The 21,638-nt window shown below is 44.0% G+C and overlaps 1 protein-coding gene across 1 annotated transcript; it reads right to left on the bottom strand.

Annotated features, from left to right (window-relative positions):
• Positions 1 to 4,010: 4,010 nt before the first annotated feature.
• Positions 4,011 to 20,600, bottom strand: shisa2b (shisa family member 2b). The gene is made up of 2 exons (XM_020508583.2): positions 19,337 to 20,600; positions 4,011 to 8,713 (listed from the first exon to the last, which is right to left on the bottom strand). Exons 1-2 carry the CDS (start codon positions 19,650 to 19,652, stop codon positions 8,133 to 8,135), a joined length of 897 nt encoding a protein of 298 aa, XP_020364172.1. The 5' UTR covers positions 19,653 to 20,600; the 3' UTR covers positions 4,011 to 8,132.
• Positions 20,601 to 21,638: the final 1,038 nt, after the last annotated feature.

The following is a 21,638-nucleotide window of genomic DNA, read 5'->3' as shown; positions in this document are numbered from 1 at the left end:
TGTAAATGTCCTGGGGACTTGAATTAGCAACCACCTAGCAGACTGGGTAATGTAACTGCTGGTGGTGAAGGAGACCAGACTACAGAGATAAAAAGGAAGTTTACCCAAAAGGGCTTTGTAGATGAACACATACAGGTTAACCTCTCAGGTTGCCCTCTGTCACCATATCTACAGTACATTCAGAAAGTATTCAGACCCCTTTACTTTTTCCACATCTTGTTACGTTACAGCCTTAGTCTAAAATTCATTAATGACAACAAAAAATATCATCAATCTACACACAATACCCCATAATGACATCACAATACCCCATAATGATAAAGCGAAAACAGGTTCTTAGAAATACCTTATTTACATACACCTTAGCCAAATACTAAATATTTAAACTCCGTTTTTCATCATTCCTGACATTTAATCCTAGTAAAAAATTCCCTGTCTTAGGTCAGTTAGAATCGACACTTTATTTTAAGATTGTAAAATGTCAGAGAGACATCACATTATTTCAGCGTTTATGTCGTTCATCACATTCCCAGTGGGTCAGAAATGTACATACACTGTACATACACTCAACTATTATTTGGTAGCATTGCCTTTCAATTGTTTAACCTGGGTCAAACATTTTGGGTAACCTTCCATAAGCTTCCCACAATACGTTGGGTGAATTTAGGCCCATTCCTCCTGACAGAGCTGGTGTAACTGAGTCAGGTTTGTTGGCCTCCTTGCTCGCACACGCTTTTTCAGTTCTGCCCACAAATGTTTGATGGGATTGAGGTCAGGGCTATGTGATGGCCACTTCAATACCTTGACTTTGTTGTCCTTGAACCATTTTGCCATAACTTTGGAAGTATGCTTTGGGTCATTGTCCATTTGGAAGATCCATTTGCGACCAAGCTTTAACTTCTTGACTGATGTCTCGAGATGTTGCTTCAATATACCCACATCATTTTCCTCCCTCATGATGCCATCTATTTTGTGAAGTGCACCAATCCCTCCTGCAGCAAACCACCCCCACAACATGATGCTGTCACCCCCATGTTTCACGGTTGGGATGGTGTTCTTCGGCTTGCAAGCATCCCCCTTTTACCTCCAAACATAACAATGGTCATTATGGCCAAACAGTTCTATTTTTGTTTCATCAGACCAGAGGACATTTCTCCAAAAAGTACGATCTTTGTCCCCATGTGCAGTTGCAAACCGTAGTCTGGCTTTTTTATGGCGGTTTTGTAGCAGTGGCTTCTTCCTTGCTGAGTGGCCTTTCAGGTTATGTCGATATCGGACTCGTTTTACTGTGGATATAGATACTTTTGTACCTGTTTCCCCAAGAATCTTCCCAAGGTCCTTTGCTGTTGTTCTGGGATTGATTTGCACTTTTCGTACCAAAGTACGTTCATCTCTAGAAGACAGAATGCGTCTCCTTCCTGAGCGGTATGCCGGCTGTGTGGTCCCATGGTGTTTATACTTGCATACTATTGTTTGTACAGATGAACGTGGTACCTTCAGGCGTTTGGAAATTGCTCCCAAGGATGAACCAGACTTGTGGAGGTCTACAAAACAAATTCTGAGGACTTGGCTGATTTATTTTGATTTTCCCATGTCAAGCAAAGAGGCACTGAGTTTGAACGTAGGCCTTGAAATACATCCACAGGTACACCTACAATTGGCTGAAATTATGTCAATTAGCCTATCAGAAGCTTCTAAAACCATAACATCATTTTTCTGGAAGTCAACTTAGTGTATGTAAACTTCTGACCCACTGGAATTGTGATAAAGTGAATTATAAGTGAAATAATCTGTCTGTAAACAATTGTTGGAAAACTTGTGTCATGCACAAAGTAGATGTCCTAACCAAAACTATAGTTTGTTAACAAGAAATTTGTGGAGTGGTTGAGAAACGAGTTTTAATGACTCCAACCTAAGTGTATGTAAACTTCCGACTTCAACTGTAATTATTCAGACCCTTTGCTATGAGACTCGAAATTGAGCTCAGGTGCATCCTGTTTCCATTGATCATCCTTGAGATGTTTCTACAACTTGATTGGAGTCCACCTGTGGTAAATTCAATTGATTGGACATGATTTGGAAAGGCACACACCTGTCTATATAAGGGCCCACAGTTGACAGTGCATATCAGAGCTAAAACCGAGCCATGAGGTCGCAGGAATTGTACTTAGAGCTCAGAGACAGGTTTGTGTCGAGGCAAAGATCTGGGGACCATCTGGGTACCAAAATATGTATGCAGCATTGAAGGTCCCCAAGAACACAGTGGCCTCCATCATTCTTAAATGGAAGAAGGTTGGAACCACCAAGACTCTTCCTAGAGCTGGCCGCCCAGCCAAACTGAGCAATCGGGGGAGAAGGGTGTTGGTCAGGGAGGTGACCAAGAACAAAATGGTCACTCTGACAGAGCTCCAATCTTGGTTTCAAGATTGAACTCTTTGGCCTGAATGCCAAGCGTCACGTCTGGAGGAAACCTGGCGCCATCCCTATGGTGAAGCATGGTGGTGGCAGCATTGTGCTGTGGGGATGTTTTTCAGCGGCAGGGACTGGGAAACTAGTCAGGATCGAGGGAAAGATGAACGGAGCAAAGTACAGAGAGATCATTGATGAAAATCTGCTCCAGAGCGCTCAGGAACTCAGATTGGGGTGAAGGTTCACCGTCCAACAAGACAATGACCCTAAGCATACAGCCAAGACAACGCAGGAATGGCTTCGGGACAAGTCTCTGAATGTAACATAACAAAATGTAGAAAAAGTTAAGGGGTCTGAATAGTTTCCAAATGCACTGTATATAGCAAGCATGATTTTGGAGGGTTAAAACGATTAAATATTAAGGCATTAAACTTCTCTTAAAGCCCACATTGTATCTAGATCCAAACTGGTTTTCTAGTAAGCTACTAAGAGAGGCCCATCCTATGTTGAAGAGTGGGCTCTTTATAGATTAAAACCTTACATTTCTGTTGGATTGACAATGGATCCCTGTTTAAAGTATCCTCCTTTTAAATGAAGCCATACAGAGTTGTTGACAGCGTTCCACAGGGATGCTGGCCCTTGTTGACCCCAATGCTTCCCACAGTTGTGTCAAGTTGGCATAGAGTGACCAGGTTAAAGCTATGATCCCTTATTGATGTCACCTGCTAAATCCACTTCAATCAGTGTAGATGAAGGGAGGAGACCGGTTAAAGGAGTATTTCTAAGCCTTGAGAGAATTGAGACATGGATTGTTTATGTGTGCCATTCAGAGGGTGAATGGGCAAGACAAAGATTTAAGTGCCTTTGAATGGGGTGTGGTAGTAGGTGCCAGGTGCACCAGTTTGAGTGTGTCAAGAACTGCAACCCAACTGTTTTTTTTAATAGTCAACAGTTTCCTGTATTTATCAAGAATGGTCCACCACCCAAAGGACATCCAGCCAACATGACACAACTGTGGGAAAACATTGGAGTCAACATGGGCCAGCATCCCTGTGGAACGCTTTTGACACCTTGTAGAGTCCATACCTTGACAAATTAAAGGCTGTTTTGAGGGCAAAAGGGGGGTGCAACTCAATATTAGGAACGTGTTCCTAATGTTTTGTCCACTCAGTGTATGTAGTGTGTATGTTGGCTGCTCACTCCCCAAGACTGTTTTGTGGTTTGGCCCCCGCTTGGGTGTCAGTTTTTACACTTGGAGTGTTGTTTCTGTTCTTCTGGGTCTCGTCTCTAAGTGTGTGTAAATCTCACAACTCCTGCTGGGACCGAGTCAACCGTAAGACTAGCATTATGGCAACAGACCTCTCTAACTTAACCATGGAACATTTGTGTTGTGTGAATTTATGGGGTGGGTGGGGGGGATGGGGGGGGGGGGGCGCTGTACATGGTTTAAGAATAGATATGGCCCAAACAACTGTGATGTTAGTAATATATCCTTTCTTAAGCCAGCCGCCAAAACCTCAGCAAAATGCTTTATCCTTATTCTAGAAAAGTATTGGATGGTAACTGTAGAAACGCTGACAGAATGGACAGATGACTCCATGACAGTTTGGACACTGTTTAATATTGATTTATTATAATTCATATGAAAAAGGACACTGTGTTTCACAGGGAGCAGGTTCACGTTCAACCTCAGGATATACACACACACACACACACACACACACACACACACACACACACACAGTTGATCATACAGACATTGTGCTTGAAATACACAAAACACACAGTCAGGTTAGTTCACTTTGGGACACCTATGCATTTCTGCAGTTTCATCAACTGGAACTTGGGGTGAGTTGTGTTCAGTCCTAATACAGAGACAGTTCTATAACAGGGCACAAAGTAGAAGTGAGTCCAAAATCCAAAAGCCACCTTTAAGACCAGCTACCCAACATAGTGAAAAGTGTTCCCACTGGACACAAACTGATGGAATCAACGTTGTTTCAACACAATTTGTCAATGTATTATGACGTGGAAAATATATAGGATTTTTTTGTTGTCATCAACTTGTTTCGAGGGTAAAATTTCAACCACAGAATTATGTCATCATGTTAACATAGACAAACCTTGTTTGTTGAATTTGTACCGTTAAACACCATCAAATCTTCAACGTTATATCTACTCAGAATAAAAAAAACAATCGGCTGGGCAGCACCTCTTACTGGAGAACTAATCTATCTACAGCTACCCTTTAGTCTCCCATCCAGGGTTTAACCAAGCCCAGCTTAGCTATGATGTCACTGACTCTTACCTATGTACTATTATGAGAATGATTGTTGAGGGAAACTAGATCAATTCAATGCTGCTATCGAAGTCATTCCAAAGTGTAGGTTTAACGGAGCAAATGAAATGTGACCATACTCATTTATCCTCAATGATGCTATTTAGGCAAAGTCATCAACAGCCATTGTTTCAATTCAAACCAGAATTCAGCAAAAAAAAGACAGCAGAAAAGGAATAGGTTTAGAACAAAGGCCTAATGGGTCTGAGACCAGACCCAGGACCCGAGCGAGTCTGGGTCCAAAATTCTAACTTTTCCCTCTGGTCCGGGTCAGGTCCTGTTTGATTGTCATCGGGTCTATATAACTACAGCTGAAAGACCTGAGTGGACCTGAATGGACCCAACCTCGGCTCTGCATAGCTATTTATTTTACGCTAATAAGGCCTATCCAACATATAATGATCTATTTGTTAACCAAATGAGCAACTTGGCTAGCAAACATACATTTTTTGTAACTCGGCTCCAATCGAGTCTGGTCTAGACCCGGACCGGTTGTTGTCGTGTCCATTCGTGTTCGGGTCTGATTGTTTTCGGGTCCGTTCGGGATCCAGGTCCAACTTTTTGGAGCTGATAAAGACCTCTAGTTTCAAGCTCTAGTTGATAAAAATGAAATTATATTTAGTGATATTGAATTGTGTTTAGTTGTCAACGCAACCATAAGTTGGATTCCCGTCTCCATTTCAACCAAAAATCTAAGTTAAAGAATAGGACTAAATCAAATCAAACTTTATTTAAAGTGCATTTAAAGTTTGATTTGATTTAGTACTATTCTTTAACTTAGATTTTTGGTTGAGATGGAGACAAACTTAATTTGTAGACAAACTGTAATTAAAGCCAGACTTAAATTAGTAACATAGATGGAACTATCCAAGCAGAAGACAAATCTCCTTCAAATGTTGATATTTGGTTGGCTGACTTACCCAGTCTCTTTGCTCCGGCCAAACGCCACGCCACAAATGTTTATATCTTTTCCGCAATTAAGTATGTAGCGATTGATAGAGCAGTGGAATAATTCAATGTGAGTCATCAGACAAGATATTTGGTTGTGTTGTCATCCAAATACAATTCAATATCACTTTTGAAATAACATAAATAACATATTTATTTGTCGACAAGTTAACAAATTATATGTTGTATTCATGTCGCCAACTCAACCAAAAATAAAAGTTAAAGAATGGAACTATCCAAACAGTAGATACATTTCCTTTAAAATGTTGATATTTGGGTGCATTGTCAACCAAACAATTCAATATTACTTTTGTAATAGCCTTAATTAACTTAAGGATATTTACTCTATCTTACAAACAAATGTAAAGTTCAACCTTAAAATGAGTAACACATCCACAGCCACATGTTTAGGTTACTGTAACTATACATGATGTAATTAGATAAAGTATGCATGTTTAAGATAGCATGCATCGGTCATCATAGGTCTGTGGAGATCTTCACAATCGCTTTAATAATCTGTGCAGAATCTCGAGAGGCATTGATCACTTGCTCCACGTACTTTGAATGTCATCTCAACTGCCATCCAGGTCATTTGGTTCGGCTAATAGATTAAACACAGTGATGTCACAATAATCTGTTGTATAAATAAACAAAATATCTGACATTGTGTTCCCATTTGAACTTTGCTGTGCTTTTAAATGGTTGGCACAGTGATAGACATTTGGGGGACAACTAAACCTAAAATCAGACATTGTCTTTCATTAGAACTTGGTTGTAGATGGTTGAAAGCATAGTGATAACACGTTGGTATAACACCTTGGCTGTCTTTTTGAGTGAATAGCGGCCTAACGGGTCATCTCGATCAAATAATCCACATAGAATTATTAATTTTTTTACCTTTTATTTAACTAGGCAAGTCAGTTAAGAACAAATTCTTATTTTCAATGACAGCCTAGGAACAGTGGGTTAACTGGGGCAGAACAACAGATTTGTACCTTGTCAGCTCTGGGATTTGAACTTGCAACCTTTCGGTTCCTAGTCCAACACTCTAACCACTAGGCTACCCTGCCGCCCTGAAATGACGTGCCCAGTGGGTCTTGTCCATTTTTTTGCTGTTCTTTTTCTACCCCCCTGAAGTGAAAAGAACTGTTGGAAATGCCCTGAAACCTTCCAGCACAACTCCAGTCTACCTTCAGTAAACGCACACACCAGCACACACACCTCTTTCACAGGAGGGATACTCAGTGAGGTGGAACAGTTGGCAGACAGCTTTTACTGCGTTATTATTTCTGCAATCTTCAGAAGGTTGCCGATCACAGCTACACACACACATACATACGCACACACCTCCTTTCAGGCACATTTATTTCCAAGTCCTTGCGTGAGTGTTTGTGTATTTTAATTTTGTGGGTTCTCTTGTGTATATGCAAGTGTGTGTGCGTTTCCGCTCAAGGCAGTGGGTAGGTGTGTGTGTGTGGGGGGGGGGGGGGGGGGGGGTGTAAGGCTGGAGCGTCACAGTCTGTGTCCTGTGTTCACTTCATTAGACATCAACAGGCCTACAGGGAGAGAGGGACTGTTTTTCACATCACACCGCCTGCATTTCCCATTACATACTAAACACTCATATACACACGTCCTCACACACATACACACATACTATACACTCATATACACACATACTATACACTCATATACACACATACTACACACTCATATACACACATACTACACACATACTATACACTCATATACACACGTCCTCACACACATACACACATACTATACACTCATATACACACATACTATACACTCATATACACACATAGTACATCCGTTAACATACACCCACTCACCACCACATACGCTGACAGTAATACACACACAGCACATTCTGTACATATAGTCACATACACACATAGCCACACTGGACACAGCACCCTCACTCGTACTGTACATACACACATTCACTCATTTACAAACACATACAACAAACGCTACACTGACAAACTTCAAGACGTTAAACCCACACACTCTGCTGCGAGTCATTGGCCCTGGTGGGCAGCATCACCCCTCTGTGTGTTGCTGAATGAGGACAACCAGACAGACAGACCCCTGCCTCAATCTTGGGGTGAGGTCAGCTCACTCACAATCATTACCCTGAGGCAAATCTGCCAAACCTTTACATATCACACACATGTAGGACAGACACATGCAACACACTGTGGCTGATCAGGCACAGATCCCAGCTTCGGTTTTACGAGTCCTCTGTGTGAGCCTGAGTCCATATCATTCTCTCTCCAAGCTGGCGAGCTCCCAATGTCCCCATAAGGTTTCTAATGCAGTCCCCATAAGGTTTCTCACACAGTCCCCATAAGGTATCTCAAACAGTCCCCATAAGGCCCTCACAAGGTCTGTTACACACAGTCCCCAAAATGGCTTAAACTGTTACTGGAGGGTACTTCTGCTCGCTGGTGACACTGGCCACACTGGTGGGTGGGGGGTAGGGGGACTGCAGCTGTCTGTAGCCCCCCTGGGTGGGGTCCAGGTAGACCCCCTGGGGTGGAGACATGTGGTGGGTGGCATAGCCGATGTACTGGGGGTGCATGAACTGTCCCTGGTGGGGCATGATCTGGGTGGCCTGCTGGCAGTTGAGCACGGAGAAGTTGGTCGGCATGTTGACGAAGACACTGGCGTCTGGAGGGAGACAGCAGGAGGCCTGGGCACGCATCATGGGCTGGGGGGCCGGGCGAGGCACCTGGGCAGGAGGGGCAGAGGAACTGGACGAGGTGGCCGTGCTTGATTGGCGGGAAGAGGAACCGCGAGACGTTCCCACGCTAGCCATCATGGGAATAGTCTCCAGGAGACGGCCGCCACCAGACCCGCCTCCTCCCCCGCCCCCTGATGACAGTTCCTGTTTGGGGCGGAGACAGTTGCAACAGCAAACGGCAACCACGGAACCCACCAGGACGAAAGCCACGAACACAGAGCCCACGATCAGGAAGGGAACGTAGATGGGTACTGTGGAGAGAGGAAGGAAGAAGGGTGAGGGAGTGGGAGGGAGGTTTTCAATGGTTTGAGGATAACCATTTTTTAACAAACAAGGGAAAAAATATGTTTTTTCTTCCATTATCAAATATACACTATATATACAAAAGTATGTGGACAAATTAGAGGATTTGGCTATTTCAACCACACCTGTGGTTGACAGGTGTATAAAATCGAGCACACAGCCATGCAATCTCCATAGACAAACATTGGCAGTAGAATGGCCTTACTGAAGAGCCCAGTGACTTTCAATGTGGCACTGTCATAGGATGCCACCTTTCCAACAAGTCAGTTCGTCAAATTTCTGCCCTGCTAGAGCTGCCCCGGACTACATAGGGAAGAACAGCCGAGAGCTGCCCAGTGACACAAGCCTACCAGACGTGCTAAATTACTTCTATGCTCACTTCGAGGCAAGTAACACTGAAACATGCATGAGAGCATCAGCTGTTCCGGGCGACTGTGTCACATTAACAAGGCCGCAGGGCCAGACGGATTACCAGGACGTGTACTCTGAGCATGCGCTGACCAACTAGCAAGTCTCTTCACTGACATTTTCAACCTCTCCCTGTCTGAGTCTCTAATACCAACATGTTTCAACCATAGTCCTGGTGCTCAAGCACACTAAGGTAACATGCCTAAATGACTACCGACCCGTAGCACTCACATCTGTAGCCATGAAGTGCTTTGAATGGCTCACATCAACACCATTAACCCAGAAACCCTAGACCCACTCCAATTTGCATACCACCCAAACAGATCCACAGAAGATGCAATCTCTATTGCACTCCACACTGCCCTCTTTTCACACCTGGACAAAAGGAACACCTGACTAGAACCAAACAATTTGATCATATTAATCCAGTGCTAGCCTCCCTACACTGGCTTCCTGTTAAGGCAAGGGATGATTTCAAGGTTTTACTGCTAACCTACAAAGCATTACATGGGCTTGCTCCTACCTATCTTTCCGATTTGGTCCTGCCGTACATACCTACACATACGCTACGGTCACAAGACACAGGCCTCCTAATTGTTCCTAGAATGTCTAAGCAAACAGCTGGAGGCAGGGCTTTCTCCTATAGAGCTCAATTTTTATGGAAAGATCTTCCTACCCATGTGAGAGGCGCAGACTCTGTGTCAACCTTTAAGTCTTTACTGAAGACTCATCTCTTCAGTAGGTCATATGATTGAGTGTAGTCTGGCCAGGAGTGTAAAGGTGAACGGAAAGGCTCTGGAGCAACGGACCGCCCATGCTGTCTCTGCCTGGCCGGTTCCCTTCTCTCCACTGGGATTCTCTGCCTCTAACCCTATTACAGGGGATGAGTCACTGGCTTACTGGTGCTTTTCCATGCCGTCCCTAGGAGTGGTGCGTCACTTGAGTGGGTTGAGTCACTGGCGTGATCTTCCTGTCTAGGTTGGTGCCCCCCCTTGGGTTGCGCCGTGGCGGAGATCTTTGTGGGCTATACTTGGCCTTGTCTCAGGATGGTAAGTTGGTGGTTGAAGATATCCCTCTAGTGGTGTGGGGGCTGTTCTTTGGCAAAGTGGGTGGAGTTATATCCTTCCTGTTTGGCCCTGTCCGGGGGTATCATCGCATGGGGCTTCAGTGTCTCCTGATCCCTCCTGTCTCAGCCTCCAGTATTTATGCTGCAGTAGTTTATGTGTCGGGGGGCTAGGGTCAGTTTGTTATATCTGGAGTACTTCTCCTGTCTTATCCGGTGTCCTGTGTGAATTTAAGTATGCTCTCTCTAATTCTCTCTTTCTCTCTTTCTTTCTCTCTCCCGGAGGACCTGAGCCCTAGCACCATGCCTCAGGACTGCCTGGCATGATAACTCCTTGCTGTCCCCAGTCCACCTGGCCGTACTGCTGTTCCAGTTTCAACTGTTCTGCCTGTGGCTATGGAACCCTGGCCTGTGCTGTGTTATACTGTCTAGAGACAGCAGGAGCGGTAGAGATACTCTTAATGATCGGCTATGAAAAGCCAACTGACATTTACTCCTGAGGTGCTGACTTGCTACACCCTCGACAACTACTGTGATTATTATTATTTGACCATGCTGGTCATTTATGAACATTTGAACATCTCCACCCGGCACAGCCAGAAGAGGACTGGCCACCCCTCATAGCCTGGTTCCTCTCTAGGTTTCTTCCAAGGTTTTGGCCTTTCTAGGGAGTTTTTCCTAGCCATCGTGCTTCTACACCTGCATTGCTTGCTGTTTGGAGTTTTAGCCTGGGTTTCTGTACAGCACTTTGAGATATCAGCTGATGTAAGAAGGGCTATATAAATAAATTTGATTTTGATTTGACCTACTGTATGTGAGAATGCTATTAATTGACTACAGCTCAGCGCTCCACACCATGGTGCTCTCAAAGCTCATCACTAAGCTAAGAACCCTGGGACTAAAAACCTCCCCATGCAACTGGATCCTGGACTTTCTGACGGGCCGCCCCCAGGTGGTAAGGGTAAGTAACAACACATCTGCCACGCTGATCCTCAACACGGGGGCGCCTCATGGATGCGTGCTCAGTCTCCTCCTGTACTCCCTGTTCACTTATGACTGCACTGCCAGGCACGACTCCAACACCATCATTAAGTTTGCTGATGACACAACAGTGGCAGGTATGATCACCGACAATGACAAGATAGCCTATAGGGAGGAGGTCAGAGACCTGACCGTGTGGTGCAAGGACACAGTCGTGAAGAGGGCCTGACAAAACCTATTCCCCCTCAGGAGACTGAAAAGATTTGGCATGGGTCCCGAGATCCTCAAAAGGTTTTACAGCTGCAACATCGAGAGCATCCTGACAGGTTACATCACTGCCTGGTATTGCAACTGCTCGGACTCAGACCACAAGGCACTACAGAGGCCAAGCTTCCTGCCATCCAGGACCTCTCTGCCAGGCGGTGTCAGAGGAAGGCCCTAAAAATTGTCAAAGATTCCAACCACCCTAGTCATAGACTGTTCTCGCTGCTACCGCACGGCAAGCGGTACCAGAGCGCCAAGTCTAGGTCCAAGAGGCTTCTAAACAGCTTCTACCCCCAAGCCATAAGATTCCTGAAAATCTAATCAAACCCAGACTATTTGCATTGCCCCCCCCCACCCCCCCTTTTACGCTGCTGCTACTCTCTGTTATTATCTATGCATACTCACTTTAATAACTCTACTTACATGTATATATTACCTAAATTACCTTGACACACCGGTGCCCCTGCACATTGATTCTGTACCAGTACCCCCTGTATATAGCCTCCACATTGATTCTGTACCAGTACCCCCTGTATATAGCCTCCACATTGATTCTGTACCAGTACCCCCTGTATATAGCCTCCACATTGATTCTGTACCAGTACCCCCTGAATATAGCCTCCACATTGATTCTGTACCAGTACCCCCTGTATATAGCCTCCACATTGATTCTGTACCAGTACCCCCTGTATATAGCCTCCACATTGATTCTGTACCAGTACCCCCTGTATATAGCCTCCACATTGATTCTGTACCAGTACCCCCTGTATATAGCCTCCACATTGATTCTGTACCAGTACCCCCTGTATATAGCCTCCACATTGATTCTGTACCAGTACCCCCTGTATATAGCCTCCACATTGATTCTGTACCAGTACCCCCTGTATATAGCCTCCACATTGATTCTGTACCAGTACCCCCTGTATATAGCCTCCACATTGATTCTGTACCAGTACCCCCTGTATATAGCCTCCACATTGATTCTGTACCAGTACCCCCTGTATATAGCCTCCACATTGATTCTGTACCAGTACCCCCTGTATATAGCCTCCACATTGATTCTGTACCAGTACCCCCTGTATATAGCCTCCACATTGATTCTGTACCAGTACCCCCTGTATATAGCCTTCACATTGATTCTGTACCAGTACCCCCTGTATATAGCCTCCACATTGATTCTGTACCAGTACCCCCTGTATATAGCCTCCACATTGATTCTGTACCAGTACCCCCTGTATATAGCCTCCACATTGATTCTGTACCAGTACCCCCTGTATATAGCCTCCACATTGATTCTGTACCAGTACCCCCTGTATATAGCCTCCACATTGATTCTGTACCAGTACCCCCTGTATATAGCCTCCACATTGATTCTGTACCAGTACCCCCTGTATATAGCCTCCACATTGATTCTGTACCAGTACCCCCTGTATATAGCCTCCACATTGATTCTGTACCAGTACCCCCTGTATATAGCCTCCACATTGATTCTGTACCAGTACCCCCTGTATATAGCCTCCACATTGATTCTGTACCAGTACCCCCTGTATATAGCCTCCACATTGATTCTGTACCAGTACCCCCTGTATATAGCCTCCACATTGATTCTGTACCAGTACCCCCTGTATATAGCCTCCACATTGATTCTGTACCAGTACCCCCTGTATATAGCCTCCACATTGATTCTGTACCAGTACCCCCTGTATATAGCCTCCACATTGACTCTGTACCAGTACCCCCTGTATATAGCCTCCACATTGATTCTGTACCAGTACCCCCTGAATATAGCCTCCACATTGATTCTGTACCAGTACCCCCTGTATATAGCCTCCACATTGATTCTGTACCAGTACCCCCTGTATATAGCCTCCACATTGATTCTGTACCAGTACCCCCTGTATATAGCCTCGTTATTTTTATTTGTTACTTTTATTTATTGTTTTTTTTTAGGTATTTTTCTTAAAACTGCATTGTTGGTTAAGGGCTTGTAAGTAAGCATTTTGCTGTAAGGTCTCGTCTCCTGACAAATCTGGATTTCCCAGGAGAACGCTATCTGCCCCAATGCATAGTGCCAACTGTAAAGTTTGGTGGAGGAGTAATAATGCTCTGGGGCTGTTTTTCATGGTTCGGGCTAGGCCCCTTAGTTCCAGTGAAGGGAAATCTTAACTCTACAGCCTACGTGACATTCTAGACGATTCTGTGCGGCCAACTTTGTTCCAACAGTTTAGGGAAGGCACTTTCCTGTTTCAGCATGACAATGCCCCTGTGCGCAAAGTTAGGTCCATACAGAAATGGTTTGTCAAGATTGGTGTGGAAGAACTTAACTTACCTGCACAGAGCCCTGACCTCAACTCCATCGAACACCTTTGGAATTAATTGGAACGCCGACTGCGAGCCAGGCCCAGTCTCCCAACATCAGTGCCTGACCTCATTCATGCTCTTGTGGCTTAATGGAAGCAAGTCCCAGCATCAATGTTCCAACATCTAGTGGAAGGCTTCGCAGAAAAGTAGAGGCTGTTATAGCAGCAAAGGGGGGACCAACTCCATGTTAATGCCCATGATTTTGGAATGAGATGTTCGACGAGCAGGTGTCCACATACTTTCGGTCATGTAGTGTACATTAACACAGGGCTGTTCTTTCTATAACAAGCAGAGCAGAGCGAGGATAGAACTTCCTCAGACCATAACCACTTACGCCCTCAGAGAAAACAAACTGAACAAACTACAACAGCAACATGATGAAGTGGTTTATTCTACCATCAAGACTTTTGACATGATTTTGGAAAAAGACCCTCTTTCCTTGAATTAGTAAAGTTGAGAGACCAAGAGTGAACTGCAGTGAGAAAAACAGTTTGTCAAAAAGTTCAAGCAAGAGCTGTTACACTCACGTGTTTTTACCTCACCCATAAACCCAAATGAGAGCGAAAGAGAAATGGAGTGAGACGGTGAGACAAAAGAGAAAAGAGAGAGAGACGAAATTAGAGGAAGAAAGGCCGAGACAGAGGTGGACTAGTGGCGTGTCTCCAGGGGGCCCCAGTCCCTCATTAGAAGTTATTAACTTTGTTTTGATCTGTTCTTATCCTGTGCGCCCAGCTGTGGCCCCCCCAACCCCCAACCCCCCTCCACCGACCCTGAACCTATCTGTCTGAGTGAGTTTATGCGTGCGTTTGATCTGTGTTTGTCTGTGAGAGGGGGGATTCTGTCTCATACCAAAGTTATGTAGCCAGAACTTATGTGGGTCTTCCTGACCTCTTCTCCTATATAAATCCACATCGCGCTATGGCATTTAAGCCAGAATAGTCCCTTATACTGTATAGAGGCAGCGTTAAGACATATTGAGAGTGGCATTAATGATGGCTGGTTTGGAGTAATGCAACAGATCACATTGAAGGCCTAATTCCATACATCTTTTCAACATGATATAGGCCAACCTTGCAGTGGCGCTCTAATGCATACTACATCTCTCTTACTGTAACCTTTGAACCATAGTAACAGCTGTGACTCTGGAGATAAAACAGGCTACTGTGTGTTCAATCCGATCATCTGCATGATTCTCGCATGATTAGCATGTAATTCACCCCTTTAAGTACACAGCTGTTTTTCTGCCATCTGTCTAGTGTAAACCAGTTCCAGGAAGTACAGTACCCAGCTAGCACATAACGTTCTGAGAACCATGTGTTTCTGAGAGATTGGTGAGAGTGTAGTTGTCCTAAGGTTATTTAGCATACAACCTTCCCACAACGTTCTGGTAATGGTGCAGGATAGTTGCTTGGCTTTGGAACATTCTCAGCACATTTAAGGAACTTGTTATATATTATATTTTCTTGCTATTTCATTACTTTAACAGACCGTTTCCTAAAAGTTCAAACATGGTTACGTTTCATTTCAATCTTGGTAATGTTCTAGGAACGTTCTCCAACTGGTTTGATATTTTTCAATAGTTCAGAGAGTGGTAAGAAAAATATTTATTCTGTGGGAATTACGTTTCCTACAGGTTTTGCTCACGGTTCTATTTCAAGTTATGTTCTCAAATTGTTCCGAGAATATTAAGAAAACTATCCATAAATAACACAACAAAACGTTCATTTTTTGTTATTTAAAAACATACATTCCATTATCAGCATCAACAAAACTCTCTCTATCCTCTATCTTGTTAAGTGTTTCAAATCTGATCTTAATGAGTGCCTGTTTCCTTTGAAATGGGGACTGTTTGAATAGACTAAAATTAACAGCTTTGTATGTGTAAAAAAAACATGGAATGCTAGATCCATCCTTGTGGCACAATTGACTAATTCCATGGATGTAGAACAGAAGATTATAGGTTTGAATCTCACTGATGCCGTCTCACAATAAAAAATACATGTATTTGCATGATTAATGCCTAAGAGAGGGGTGTCAAACTCATTCCACGGAGGGCTTAGTGTCTGCTGGTTTTAGTTTTTTCCTTTCAATTAAGACCTAGACAACCAGGTGAGGAATGTTCCTTACTAATTAGTGACATTAATTCATCAATCAAATAGAAGGGAGGAGAGAAAACTCGAAGACAATTGGCCCTCCGTGGAATGAGTTTGACACGTGAAAGTTTTAAGGAAGTTATTCAAAAACTTCAAAATAACTTATAGGCCTCAGAACCTTAATAAAACCTCCCAGGAATACTTCCAAGGAACCGGAGGAAAACATTCTCAGAACCTCCCTCCAACCTAAAAAAAAAGTTCACTTCTGTTCTCAGAACGTTTAAAAAATGTATTACGTATGCCTTTGTTCCCACAACCAATGTGAAACCAAAAGCCTACGTTCCCACAACTTCCAAGGAACAAAATGTTTTATGCTGGATGAATCATGTTAAGATGACTTGGTAATGAAGCAGCAGGCTAACTCTCTTACAGAGTGAAGGTAGAGGATGGCAGTGTAGCCTACTACAGCATACAGAAAGTGGTTCATAGTAAACGTAAGTGTTCTTTGGGTGTTTCGTTAACTTTTGACCCAACAGTGAGCGCTCATGGGGAATGTTGGCAGCAATGGTTCGAGTGGCAGGACCAGGGCAGAGTTGAGGTGCTTCCTTGCACACACGTACACAGGCACACAGGCACACAGGCACACACGCACACAGGCACACACCCGTTTGGAGCACAATGGGGAACTTGTTACATGACAACTGATTTCATGAGATTTATTGTTCCTCTGGTTAAGTTACTCATTTTCCAGTTTGAATACTCCAAAGTGTTATGGAGTGTAACTGTAACCCTGAGAGAGGCAGTGACTCGTTCTGTCATTTTCCTTTTTCATTCTCTTTCTCTCCTTAACACACACTCGTTCTCTCCCTCTGAGCAACAGCAAAAGTCACCAGCTTTTCAAAGGACCATTTCAAGATGTCTAAAGTTTGAAGCTATAGGCACTCATTAGATAAAACTAATTCTGGGACAACAGTCAACCTGACTAGACTCAGTCTAGATACAGTACAAAAGAGGTAGAAGCTGAGGCACTATGACATCAATTTTATGAGCCCGTGACCTATTTCCTCTTATAAACTGGGTGGTTCGAGCCCTGAATGCTGATTGGCTGAAAACCATTGTATATCAGACCGTATACCATAGGTATGACAAAACATGTATTTTTACTCCTCTAATTATGTTGGTAACAAGTTTATAATAGCAATAAGGCACCCTGCGGTTTTGTGGTATATGGCCAATACTGTATACCACGGTTAAGGGCTGTATCCAGGCACTCCGCGTTCCGTCATGCATAAAAACAGCCTTTAGCCGTGGTATATTGGCCATATACCACACCCCCTCTGGCCTTGTTGCTTAATGGAACAGCTGTTAGCTTCAATACCTCACAGCCAAACCATACCATGATCAGGTTTAGAGGAGCTTTTCTTTAAGACAGTTATGTAGCTACTATGGATATGAGTTAGTGCGTAAGGCTCCAGAAAGTCATCTAATGTCCTCCTAACAGCGTCACATGATATGTGAATACAGCCTATAGTCTGACAGAGACACAAGTGAAATGGCTGAGGGGAGAAGTGTAGTAATGACAGTGCTGTGACATTATCTGTTGGAGAGTGTCTATAGTTTCCATTCAGCCCACTAGTCTATTCCACACCTGTTGCTGGACTGGGGCTGGGACAGCCCTACTCTGTCTGCAGTAATATCAGCCCCCATCTCTCTGTTCTTGTTTGGGCATATTATGTGTAACTGACTGCTCGTCCTCTCCCCATTCAAATCCCCGGGGTCCTCTCCTTTCCTGAATCCCACACATGTTCCTTCATGTTGAATGTTAGGCTCTGTTTATTGTTCTTAATGCATATACAGTATCCTTGGGGTTATTCATTGACATGGCTGTGTGTATCTTTGCTTTGTGATTCATTGGTTGCCCTGTACATAAAAAAATGAATTCAATGTACAAGCGGTGCCTTGCATGACAAAATACTTCATTTTTTTTGCCAGTTTAAGTTATTTTGGCTGTTGTTCACTATATGAAAATGTATTTGGCTCTTTCTGGAGTGATAAGTGATGACTCTTTCAACAAATGCCAAGAGAGAAACATACTGTATTCTACTCTACAAGAAAGGCATGCTCTGTTGATGTGTATGTTTAATATCTGTACTACGTGTAGCCAACTATTTTTTTTTCTTTGAAAAATGACCACTGCAAGATTTTTGACTCATAGTAAATGTGCCTCTCATTTTGTAATGTGCAAGCACTTAATATGTGTGCACTGTAGTGTCTCTTTTCTTCCTATATGATGCAGCTTTCTGTGCTACAACTGTAGTGAGAATGTGATGGAAATATGTTGGAAACATGTCAAAGACATCAATAACTAATACCTGTTTGGACCTTGAAGATTTTCAGTAAATCTGCTTTCAATAAAAATAATGAAGAATTATGACATCTGTTCTTCCAATCACACCCAATTGTTAGGCTAGTACTAACTCACTGCTAAGACTTAGATGAGGTTACAATGTGACATTATTAGGCGCTTCCGTTCCATGCGCAATTGGTCATGGACACCCTATCCACGCAACGTAAAAAATAGAAGGCCTGGATAAAGTAAAAATGTGCGTTGAAATCATGTGAATGTAACTAGACGGTAAACGTCAGGAAGGAACATACAGGGGATTCATTCCTAATGTGTTTGGGATGGGAATTAACCGTTCACATAGGCCTATACCTCAGCGGAATCGACACGCAAGCGCGGGGAAATGATTCATAACGCGATTTGTTTTTATGAACAGAGCTGTCAGCGCCGTCGCGAGCCAATGGCCTAAAGATCCGGTCAAGTCCAAACTTGATCCTCGTGGGGACAGTGCGCTGCTCGATCTCTGCAGTCCCCGCGGCGCGCGTGTGTTGCAGCTAGAACAAACACAGCTATTTATAACGCCACGCAGCACAATTTTCCATTTGTGAGTGCGTGGGTTTATGGTGTCAACTGGCTTCTCTGCAGCTGTTGCTGCCAACTGAACCGGTACGCTATCTCTAAGCGATTTTTAAGCTCCCAGATAGATAGTGGTTGAAAAGACTAGAACATACCTACATGTTTGAAAGAAACTCATAACTCCAACTTTCAATTAAGTATCATTTGTTCTAGGCCTGGGCCATTGTGGCCTAAACCTTTATTAAAATTTGTCAATTAGGCCCTCTCTTTCCGTCTCACTCATCTCCTTGAAAATGCAATATTGCTGGCGTAGCCTATAATTAAGTTAAACAATTTAAACTGAGCCAGTTTAAAATCTAATTTAGAAATGACATTATAATTTTTAGCAGACAAGGAGAGCTTTGCAGCCTTGAGGCAGAGCGTTTGGCACAGCTGCTGTGGCCCCTAAAGCTGGCCGTGCTGGGCCAGACAGAGTTCTCACCTGCGCCCGTCTCCTTGTTCTCTTTGCTGTCGGTGCCCGGTTGCTGGGCTTGCTTGTCGTTGTCACAAGTCCCCTGGTCCAGCCGTGCTTCATTCCTGGAGCAGCAGTACCGCAGCTCGCATTTCCCGCAGCAGATGATGGCATCCTCACCATCGAACTTCTCCGGGCACTGGAAGCCCTCTCTCCATGTGCCCTGGGTGTCATGCCAACCGTGACAGTACTCCCCACTCGCCTTCACGTCAATAATAGCCAGGAGCAGAGTCACAACCACGGTGACAGACATTGGGAGACCTCCGCCACCCCACATCCCGACCATGGTGCCCGTGTGCACACTGGGCGCGCTATGAGACAGAGGCTTTCTTTCTCTTACTCTCAGGCTTTAACCCGGTTAACAAAGTGATACGGTGAATGAATGAAACGAAAGAGCGAGGCGACAAAATGGAAACAAAACAAACGACTTTGAAACTATCATTTGAGAGTGGAATTCCGTGGGTAATCCTACAGCCTAATTCAATAGATCCACAAATTTGTCACCAAAGCGCTCCTTTTAAAAGTGTCCACTGTTTGAAGTTGATCACAAGATTCCAAGTAGCGTTAGTAACGCTTGTTGAGAAAATAAAACATGATCAAATATCCAGAACATAAATAGCCTACATTTGGCACCAATTTTACAAATAGCCTATTATTTCATAGCGCGTCTTTCACTCTAAATTTCACGGCTGTGAGCTCTCGGAGCCCCGGGTAAATCCAACATCAATCCAGGCTGAGCGGAATCCCTCTGGCATGGAAGCGAGGCTGTCCATGGTCTCCTGAAAATACGCTTCTCGGATGACTTTCCCCCAGAGATGCAGCGAAACCAACACTGGCCTTACACGTAATCCATACGTGCCATGCGAGTATTCTCACGGATTCTCCCCCTGTCCCTCTGTCCAGTCCACCAGACCAGCAATTTGTTTTTATCCTCTTCTAATGTGTCATCAGGTTAACTTCTCAAAACTGTTCTACAGTAGACTCAAATTTTGGAAACTAGACCATGAGACTAAAATCGAATAGAGCATGGCAGTCACAGTCTCTGGTGCTCATTAAGGATAGGCTACGCCATAAAGAGACGTGCAAGAGATGTAAACTTTTCACGCATTCATACAGTATTGCCTCCCAGGCTCTCACTCCTAGTCCATCTATGGCGAGAGTGCCTCGAATGAGAGGTGGGCTACTAGTTCAGCCATGCGCTTGCGCATTGGTTACTGACATTTTTCTAGACTTTTCAGCGCTCAGCTCAGCCAGTTGTCAGTGTGAAGAAATGTCACTGCATACGGTTCCGAGGAGCCCCACCGCTTTCCGAGGGTAGCCCCGGTGCGGCATTGGGTGTGGGTGCCCCCTTGGGACCCCTGCGCGCACAATGTAAGAGCGCACGCACTGTCTGCTGGCCGGCCGGCACTCATACATTATCACATTAAATTGACTTATGTGCATACAAACTTTGGCCAGGACGCACGCACGCGCGCGCGCGCGCATTCTCTCACACGGATGTGAATTGACCCTCTCGAGTGAATATCCTATAGCTAGGAATTAGAATACTAATATGAATTTAATAGGATCTCTAAGGTGAATACTAACTGATATATTAGGTTTACTACCTACTTTTTTATGTGAGGCTACATTACATCTTTGTCCTGATTATGTTGTTCGATGTTCAAGGTGAGTACTGTCTGTTCTGTCATATGGGAGCTGAAAATAATTTGTAAGATGACATTGCCACCTGGTGGTCATACGTATTAGCACAAATCCATAGAACCACTTGTGTTTTTCCCATCACTGATTATGCAAATAAATATATTGTTGTAAATTTATATTTTGAACGTGATGAAGAGTGGACCTATGTTTCAGGTCATTTTTTATAGTGTTTAGCTCTATCTCAAGCTCTCTTGCTACATCTACATCTCTTTAAAACAACTCTGTGTGCCTTGCTTGTAGCTGTTAAAGACTACATTTCCCATTATGCCAAAGAGCTCCTCAAAGATGTTTTATAACTTAACCAAGATAGACAACAGCCAGTCGTTTACAATGGGGAACAAATTAGTCATAGTGGCAAAACAAGCAAGGAAGTGGGCAGAGCCAAGCACGAACTAGCGAGACCCTATTGGGTTGTTCTAGTATATCTGCATTTTTCCGTTAGGGAACGCCTACTTTGTTAAGAACCCGTGTGCAATAACTCAATTCGCCTTTGAGCACCTTCTAAACAACGCGATGTTGTAAAAAGAAATTCTACTAAACTTAGTCCACTATGTTCATACCAGATTGT

The sequence above is a fragment of the Oncorhynchus kisutch genome, linkage group LG18 (genome assembly GCF_002021735.2).
Source record: "Oncorhynchus kisutch isolate 150728-3 linkage group LG18, Okis_V2, whole genome shotgun sequence".
NCBI classification, from domain to species: Eukaryota; Metazoa; Chordata; class Actinopteri; order Salmoniformes; family Salmonidae; genus Oncorhynchus; species Oncorhynchus kisutch.
Note: the sequence above shows the minus strand (reverse complement) of the source record. Positions and strands in the feature narration are given on the sequence as shown.